Source organism: Alligator sinensis, unplaced genomic scaffold, assembly GCF_000455745.1.
Source record: "Alligator sinensis unplaced genomic scaffold, ASM45574v1 scaffold1801_1, whole genome shotgun sequence".
Classification (NCBI taxonomy): domain Eukaryota; kingdom Metazoa; phylum Chordata; order Crocodylia; family Alligatoridae; genus Alligator; species Alligator sinensis.
In genome coordinates this window covers 153,398-162,630 of record NW_005842608.1, presented here as the reverse complement: position 1 = coordinate 162,630, position 9,233 = coordinate 153,398, and the positions used below count along the sequence as shown (strand labels likewise).

The window sequence follows — 9,233 nt, the reverse complement described above, 5'->3', positions numbered from 1 at the left end:
CTGCTGAAGCAGGCACCATCTCCTGCATTAGCATTTACCAAAGTCCACTTATTCAGTCTCAGTGGGAGCCATGGTGCCTGGCAGCACTCCGAAATTGTTGTCTCAGACCCCCGGAGCCTGGAAAGTCCAGTGGGAAAGGAGATGGGACATAGCCCAGTGCTTGGATGGGGCGGGTGCAGTCCAAATGTAAGGTGGGGTGGAGGAGATGGAGGGGCTGCTTTTTTTTCTTTTTTCCCTGAATGAGAAGATAGAGTCAGTGGAAAGATCATTTATTTTCTTTTTTGACCAGGGGAGCAGCCCTCGTAGCTCATTTTGTCTTTAGATTTTGAAACGCTTGCCATTTTCAAGTTGGGGACACTGAGTCCCAGAGGCAAGCAGCTCTTGAGGTGACCCAGGGGCTGGGCCCCAGGCCTGTGCCCGCCCTGGCAGACCATGTTGGTTCCTGAAGGGGCCTGCCAAGAGCTGCGTCTCCCAGCAAGCACTAAGTGGCGCTGACACAGGTGTCTCTTGTGCTTTCCAGGTACACCTCCTCCGTCACGTATGACTCAGAGAAGCACTTCATCGACGATATCTACATGCCTATGGGGCTAGGCCTGTCCGCCTGCAGCCAGACCGTCATCTGTGTCCCGGATTGCACGTGGCGCAGCTACAAGTCCGAGGTGCGCTTTGAGCCGCGGAACAAGCCCCTCCGTTTCAGCAGCACCACCATCGTGTACCCCAAGCACACCAAGACTGTGTTCACCACCACGCTGGATTACAACTGCCGGAAGGCCATGCGCCGGTTCTTGTCCAGCATAGAGCTGGAGTCGTCTGAATGCGCTGGGAGTGATTGCCTCCTGGACGGTTGCTGAGTGGCCTCCGTCTCTCTCGCTATGATCCGTCCCAGTCTCTATCCTGTACTGTACTAGCTCTCCGATAGCTAAAATGGTTAAAAGCTCTCACTGCCCAGTCCATCCAAGGGAACCTTACCTGTCGCTACCTCTGTCCTGGCTCATAAGCACAGCTTTAAGTATCAAAATGGCCTGCACTTATTTTTCTATGGGAATTTAGCTTTCTAAGGTATCGGCGTTTCTGCCTTTAGAGCTGCAGATTCCCCTCCTGCCGCAGTGCGGTAGTCAGGAAAAAATAAGGGAAATGTGTCGCTAGAGGAAAAATTATTCTGTCTCTCATGGAGCAGTGGCTACCACCTGGAAAAGTATACCTGACTCTTCACGGCGAGGTATAAAAACAGCAGCCGTTCACTTTTGCTGCGAAAATATAGCTCTCGCCTGAAAACAACGATCCATCACCTACTTCAGTTTTGATCACAGGACTTGGTCTTTCATAATAAAAACAGCAAATCTTGAAATTCTCCAGAACAGTTCAATAAATGGAAAAATCCAAAATTTTAAATTTAAGCAAATTCCCCCCCCCCCCCAATATTTTCTAGCTGAATTGATGCCTGGTTTTTAATTTAAATATGGAGGAGGAGTGAAGGAGTTTTAGTTAGAGCAAGAGTTAAACTGCTTGTGCGGCACGGGGCAGCAGGCACGTAAAGGACACCAAGTTATCTTTTTTCCAGGCTCCCCCTCTGCACAACCGTACAGAACTTCTCGGTTAATTCACAGAGCTGCAGGATTGTGCAACCCCGTACTTCTCGGTGCCACGCACTAGAGTGTGCCGGTATCCCCTGAAACTTGCAGTGGTGAATGGCAAGCAGAAAATCATCCCCGGGTAGCTTTGAAGTTTGTGAAGGTGAGGCCTGGACAAAGTAGAAGCCAAAGAAACCAGTCCCTGCTTGTTGTGAGCCCTCATGAGCAGCCACAGGGAGAATTTCAGAACATCCACTCTGCCGGCAAGGGCTGACAGAGGCAGCAGAAATTTGGCGATCCAGAACCCAAGAAGCTAATAATTGCTTTGCGGGGAGGTGTGAGTCATTTGCAAGGAAGATGTTGGTTGCAACAGAAGAAATGCTGGACTTTCCACTGGCTAGATCCACCGCTATGCCTCTGCTTTCCATTGGCCTTTTCCATGCAGCTCTGTGCTTTCCATCAATGAGGACTGGGATGAGGTAGGGCTTCCAGAGCCACCCTGCTGTACCAAACCAGAGCGCCTTTCAGCAAGAAAGCAGTTAATCCTGGGAGGAGAAAAGGGAAGGAGCAACCCATATATGCTGAAACTGCCCCGCCACTGTCTGTGCTAGCCTTTTACACACACATGCATTTCTAAATCTACAAAATCGTCGTTTCTGTGTTGAAAGAGAGGAGAGGAGTGTGGAAAGCTGCTGCTTTGGAAAGCGTGGCTGCTGTTCGTTGCTGTAGTGCAGCAGCCTGAGACAGACTCCGTAGGGACCCGTTCTTGCCTTCTTCGTGTGTCCTGAAAGGCCCCCAAGGGAGGTCAGTCGCTCTTCAGTAGAGTGCCAGCCAGCCTGAGGTCTGTCTCCACGAAGGGGAGTGGTGTGGAGAACAAACGTAAGGGTGAACAGATTTCACCTGCACTAGCAAGGAGGGCAGAATTTGTCCCGGCTGGAGACGGCTGCAGTAAACTTGTTCGTGCAAGTGTTAGGAAAGGCAAGGGGAGGAGGGTGTATCCTGTATTGCAGTAGTGGTGTGAGCTGAAATGAATCACGAGACTGAGAGCACAACAGGAGGAGGAGGAATTGGGTTGGTTTGGGGGTTCTGTTTTGTTTTTTACTTATTTATTCATTGAATCAGTTGTTTCTTTCATCTTTGTTACCTACTCCACAAGCCAGACGTCCTAAAACACTTCCAGGGGAGGTGCAGGAGGCTGAGGTTGACTAGCTGGGTCCGTAAGAGACCCTGGGTGGGACGAATCCGATTGTGACATGATTCACACTGCTGAATTGGGGCAGAAGTCGCTCAAGAACAACTGTAGTGAGCAGCAGAGCTTAGCACCAGGGGCCCTGATCCTGTTCTACACAAAACAGGTTTATTCTGAGATCGTTCCTTAAATCTTTCCTAAAAGCGCTGTCAATCAGAGAAAGCATTTGCTCTAGGCTCTGAGTGTGAGGAGGAGTTCAGGACAAAGCTTTCCCGTGGGCAGGGGTATTTGATAATTGCTTATTTTGTGGTTTCTGGCACCTTCCTCCTGAAACAACCATTGTGGAGATAGGATGATGAAACAGATTGGTTCCCTGGTTTGCTCTGGCATCGCTACCCTGTGAGCCTGGGAATAGAGAGCCGGAGAGAGGCGTTCTTCAAACTTGGAACCATTCCTTGTTTCTAGGTAAATCAGAAATCAAAAGAACCTCACATTGTGTCACGTGTTCAAACACCTGTTTTTAAAACAAACCATTTCTCTGTGTACTTTTAAAAGGTTTTAATTGGTGGAGGATGGATGCCTTTTCCAAATCGCTCATGTTACTCGGTTTGCAAAGCCCCAATAATCACTGTGCCAGATGTCTTCTGACGTCTGCAACATTTCTCACCCCTCATTTTCAGCTTGCTTTTTTTTTTCTTCATTTCACTAGTAATAAATTATCTGAAAACCGTAATTCAAGGGGAGTCTGTCTCTCTTAATCAGAGCCTGATCAGCTAGCAATTGGTTTTGAATGCAAAATGGTGTCACGAATGGCTGGTTCATCTGTGCAGCGCTTGCTGGCTGGGAGCTGTTACTGAGGCCAGTGGTGGGTACTTGGAAGTTTAAGCTATCATTTATTATACTATTTACCTAGAAATAAAGATCTATTATATCCAACAGACCTTAGCTCCCCCGTTGTGTCCCTTCTATCAAACCTTTCTGTTGTTAAACCTTTCTAGTAAGCCATTTCAAGTATAAAATGGCCTGTAAAAATGTAATACAAATGTGATGGCTTTATCAGTTTATTAAAACACTTGAAAACATGCCCTTAAGACAACTGAAAATCCTTTCCAGCAGGCATTTAACTCACATCTGGTACAGTTTTATTCTTAAAGAGATGGTTTCTGAGGGGTATTTGGGCACGTTCCTCACATGAAGCCTGTGTCCTTTTCAAAAGCACGAGTACTTGGATAAAACTCTTTTTTTTTTACTAATGATTTTAAATGTGGACAATTCAGGTGCTTAGATGTGACGGTGGCGGCTGTGGTATACAACCGTGGTTAGATTTTGTTACGTGCTGAACTTTAAAAATAATAGTGTGTGACAGGCTAGTCTTTTGGGAGAAAAATGATCTTATCTGCCTCGATGCCTAATGTCTTGTTAAATACTTATGAATTTCCAGGCCTGTGGATTTTGTTTTTCATATCGCTGGAAGCGTGGGAACGATGCACTGGGGCACCAGTTCATTAATTCATAATAGGCTTTTTGTTTACTCTTTCACTCCTCATTTGCCTATTCATTTGCAAAAGCCCTTGACTCGTGTGTAATGACATTATTGGAATCTAGGGAGCCTTGAAACAGTTACAGAGCACCCCCCGCCATCGCAAAAGCGCCTGTGGCACTATGCTGCCAATCAGAGGCAATGGCACTAGGGTATCGTACAGAGTCACAATACTAAGCGAAGCAGCAGAGCCTTATTCGAAAGAGTCCTTCCGAGCGACAAACAAGGATTGAGTGGTAGTTTAAAGCCAAAGGGACACGTTTCTGAATGCCTGAGGGAAATGACATAAATGTCCTGTGTCTTCAGACACTCAAATCCGCTATCCAAAGTGTTGCCTTCAGTCTGCCCTTGGCTGGTGGTTGTTTTTTTTTAATTTGAATGCGTAAAAAGTGGTCGCTGAATGTCTGTATGGAAGATAGTATTGGATGTGGGGAAAGGTGGGTGTCAGTAGCATGGCACAGGAATGAGGTTTTCTCCATTCCTGTTGGCCAAGTGGACCTCTAGCTGGATGCTCCAGAGCCACTTCCGCAGTGCAATCAGCATCCTGACCAGAACAACCCTGCTGCCCGGGAGAAACTCAGTTTGGGCGCGTTCTTGTTTCTCACCCGAACTTCTGGGTCTAGGCCCCATACAATGAGCTTTCATAACTACAAACTAGTACCATCTCGCACTGAGAGCAAGCCCTGGACCCCACTTCATTCTGCAGCTGGCCCCATGGGAAATGTTGCTGTGCATGATATCAAGTCCAGGAGGTTCTCACAGCTTCAATTTTCCCATCTGCAATATGGGCCTGTTTCCTAATACTTGCCTATTTCCTGAGTTGTTGTGAGGATTCATGCTTTTTGGTCTGGAAAACACTGAGATAATCCAGTGGCTATTCTTACAGACAACCTATGAGCAGTTAAAGCTGGGGTGGGCTATTATTTTGGGTGGAGGACTGCTCACTGAGTTTTGGCAAGCCATCGAGGGCCACATGACAGGCAGCTGGGGCAGATAAATATTACTTTTCTAAATTTTTAGGGGCCCCGTGAGCCGGATAGAATGGCCTGGTGGGCTGCATCCAGCCCGTGGGCCACATTCTGCCTACCCCTGAGTTAAAGGGAGTATGTTAGGATAGGGTGTTATGGAAAGTAGCACTTTTAATAAAGCCATTGAAAGAATGGTTTGCTGGCCATCTTTCAAGTAACTTTTATTAAAAGGTTAATTTGAATATGGCAAATGCACATCAAGAAAACCAAGCAATCTGCAGGCATGGGAAATTAATCAAACAGTGCCTTGAACAAAGGTCCCTTGTACAGAGCTCACAAAAACACACCGTGACAATTTACACAATTTCCTGAGAAATACGGGGTTGGCTGCAGATTACAGCTCAGATACTGGTAATTTGCTCAGTTATCAGGAACGTGTCACCTTGGCCTCCCTGACTATAGGAACTGGAGGAATCCTCCACCCTTCCTGTTTGCTCATCTGCGTTCGGAGCTGCACGCTGCGGTGAAGGGGGATGCTCGAGAGTCCGATGCGGTTCTTTGGGCAGGTGCTGCTGGATATACAGCTCATAACGTTTCCTTCTGTTCAGCTTATAGATGCGCAGCCTTTCTTCCTCGGCAGCAGGGTCCTCCAAAACTCCATCCCATCGCAGGCTGTCATTGATCTGGTCAGAGAGGTCCTGGTCCGTTTGGTTAGAGCCTGAAATGGTGGAAGTTGGTAACACAAACGTGTTCATTTCTGCAGCAGGCTGAATTCCCTTTGCAGGGTCTGGGGTCAGGCCAGTATTCTTGCTGAGACGCGAAACTTCAGGCAGTTGGGTTTGCTGCTGCTGCTTCCTGCTTTTCCCATGGTGTTTATTTGCTGCAATGAGAAATACCATCAACAGAAACCTTCCACACATCGCTGTCACTGCTGCTCATAACCGATACAGACCCTTTCCCATGACACCCAGCACAGATGCATCATCCAGGAATCAGATTTTTAACACATCAGCTGCATAAAAACTCATGCTTGAGGAGAAAGAAGCATCTAGCTGAGCACTTAGCTGTACTGTTCTACAACGCACTTATGCAGCATTTCAGCATATTAATAGCACGTCTCCACCAGCATCCTGCTCGTTGGATCAAAGGGACCGTTCAGATTTTTTTTTAAATAGTTTTGTGCACTTCAGGGTTTTTTTCAGTGCAAATGTCGAATGTCATAAACAGTTTGAGGAAAGAGGAAGTTTGTTTGTTTGTTTTAAAAAGCCTGGTAGAAACTAAAATGAGAAACCTTTGTCCTATCATTTGAATGCCATTCATGGGTTTCTGTGTTTTAATGCCCGTGTGCAAAAGAGAGGCTCTCTGTGCGAAGGAGCTAGCAGCCCCAAATTAGGGGGGTGGGGAATATTTTGGAAGTTTGTTACCTGCTGTAAGTGGAATTCCCATTTTAATTTGTGCCCCCAGTTAAACAGCTAGTGAACAGCTCACACCACCTCTCTTGTAATCTATGCCAGGACTATTTTTTTTAAACACTTGTTCCATTTAGGCTTCGGATTCCAGCCATATTTACCCAAACTCTTGTAAAATCAGTGCTCTTTTTAAAAAAATGGAAATTGCATAAATTATTCTGAGGTTTTTATTTTATTTTTTTAAGCTCTGATCCTTTAATAGTGCAAGTGGCGTGTTTCACCTCCAAAGATGTCTGATACAACCAGTTAACAGCCCTTGTACGAGTAGAGCGGACCAGAGAGATGGTCTGTGCCTGATGGAAGCAAGCCCTCCCCCAAGAGCAAGTCTGGAGAGGAATCGGTGCCCTGGTTGATAAAACAGCAGCGTCCAACTCTGACCAGTTTGACTCATGCCAATAAAATGTTACATGCTCAGTTTAGTGTATATCACATTTACCCAAAGCTTCCTGTGCTTTGCAAAACACCCCAATTTTCCCAACTATTTGGCCGGTCTAATAAAAAATATCACGTTTACCCAAAGAAACTTGTCAGCTCAGGGAAAGAAAGCCCCTCATGCTTCCAGCCTCCCCAAATCTTGCAGCCCGTTTGTGAACCAGCTTAGTCCTTGACAGATGTCTTATGCCTCCTACTGCCTATGGGAGGTAGTGACATGCCCTCCGAATATGTAGGGGGGTGTGTGTGTCTGTATATGTGTGCGTGCATGTGTATGTGTGTGTGTGTGTGTGTGTGTGTGCATGTGTTTTGCCCCACAAAAAGGTAGGTATGTTTCTAAAAAGTGACCAGCAGTAAGAGAGACCTGGGCCACCAGGCTGTTCTTGGTGGGGACTTTCAATGCTTGGGTGCTTCTCTCGTGGGGTGATCTGACCTTGGGCAGGGGCTGGACCCGATGACCATGCGAGGTCCCTTGCAGCCCTCATGGCTACGACATCTATGAACTGAACCAGCGTCTCTATCTCCAGTTCTTCCCCGGGATACCAGCACCTGCTCTCCCATCTCCTCGCCGCCCTGGCCGTGCGCGTGGTGCTGAAGAACACCTCCTCGTCCCAGTGCCGGGTTTGGGCTTACTCCACTTAAACTCCAGTTTAGGGCCTCACAATACGAGGGGCCCCCAAGTAAAAGACCTGGACATTTCCATTCTAACGTGACCAAAAACCAGACCTGCGTATGGCTCCACAGTTGTTATTCACACCGAGTCCAGATCTTTGTGCAGAAATAACAATAATTCATCCTAAAATTTCATGAAAACCCATTCTCGTAGATTATTTTTATCATATATCATATCTTATAGCTGGATGGCGCTTAGGGCCTCATCCGGCGGCACTTGCCCCATCCCATTTTTTCTCGCCGGACGGGTAAACTGAGTCCAGGCGGACCTGCTGATGTCCCGGCCCGTTCTGGCCGTGTGCGGAGCAGGGGTCGAGCCGGCGCTGGCACGTCCACCGATCAGCGCCGCACCATGCCACGCACAAAGAGGGGGTGATGCCCTGGCTCTCTGTGTCTCACATTTGTATTACATTTTTACAGACACGCGAGCCCCAGCGTGTCCTGCACCCATGCCCTGTGCCCCGTGCCCAGCCGAGCAGGGGCGCACAACCCAGCTCACCCGTCTCCCCCGAGGCAGGGGGGCGGCTGCCCAGCCCGCTGCCCCCCTGCCCTGCTGCAGGCACCCGCTTCTTCTGCTGCTTCTTCCTCCCCTCCTGCCTGGCAGCGCCCTGCGCCCCTGCCTGCGGGCCGCCGGCCTGGCCCCGTGCCTGGATGGGTGGCAGGCGCCGTGCCCCTGGCATGACCCGCTCTTCGGGCCCGGGACGCGTCTCTATGGCGGCAACAACAGCAGCCAAGAGTCCCTCCCGAGGGGCCGGGCCTGCCCAGTCTCTCCCCGCCCGCCCAGCTGGGCACAGAGCCGAGCCTGGGGCTGCCACACCAGCTGAGCCCCTGCCACATGCAAGGGAGCGCATGGGTCTGGCTAGGGGTTTTATTATGGTCTGTTTTACTAATAAAATTTTATTAAAAAAATAAATAAATAAAATAAAAAGTCTTCTCCCCACAGCCCTGGCAATGGCCCAACATCTGCTGTGCACCCCCAGCACCGGAGCTCTGATTGCCAACGGGCTCCAGCTGCCCGGGGCTGGGGTTTGCCCAGGGCCTGACCCTCCCGAGGGGAAACGTGCTGCAGGGGTGCTGGGTGTCGGAGGTGAAGCAGGGGAGCCGTGTGTGCGGCAGGGGGGCTGGGTGTCGGAGGTGAAGCAGGGGAGCCGTGTGCCGGGGAGCGAGGGCAGGTGTCTGAGGTGAAGCAGGGGAGCCGTGTGCCGGGGAGCGAGGGCAGGTGTCTGAGGTGAAGCAGGGGAGCCGTGTGCCCAGGGGTGAGGGCAGGTGTCTGAGGTGAAACAGGGGAGCCGTGTGCCCGGGAGCGAGGGCAGGTGTCTGAGGTGAAGCAGGGGAGCCGTGTGCCCGGGAGCGAGGGCAGGTGTCTGAGGTGAAACAGGGGAGCCGTGTGCC

At 49.4% G+C, this 9,233-nt stretch overlaps 2 protein-coding genes across 4 annotated transcripts in view; both read left to right on the top strand.

Moving 5' to 3' along the window:
* Positions 1-3,866, top strand: part of RFLNB (refilin B) — a gene marked incomplete at its 5' end in the record, with an annotated part of 5,352 nt that extends 1,486 nt beyond the window's left edge. The window contains one exon of the mRNA XM_014524426.2: positions 521-3,866. Coding sequence (XP_014379912.2) covers positions 521-851 — 331 coding nt within the window. The remainder of the gene's footprint in view (positions 1-520) is intronic.
* A 5,108-nt stretch (positions 3,867-8,974) lies between these two features.
* The window catches only part of RPH3AL (rabphilin 3A like (without C2 domains)), an 87,794-nt gene continuing 87,535 nt past the window's right edge, over positions 8,975-9,233 (top strand). For 2 of the 3 annotated variants that reach the window (XM_025214849.1, XM_025214850.1), the window contains exon 1: positions 8,975-9,210. The gene's annotated coding sequence lies outside the window, so the exon portion shown is untranslated. The remainder of the gene's footprint in view (positions 9,211-9,233) is intronic. The other variant, XM_025214841.1, reaches the window with a different exon arrangement.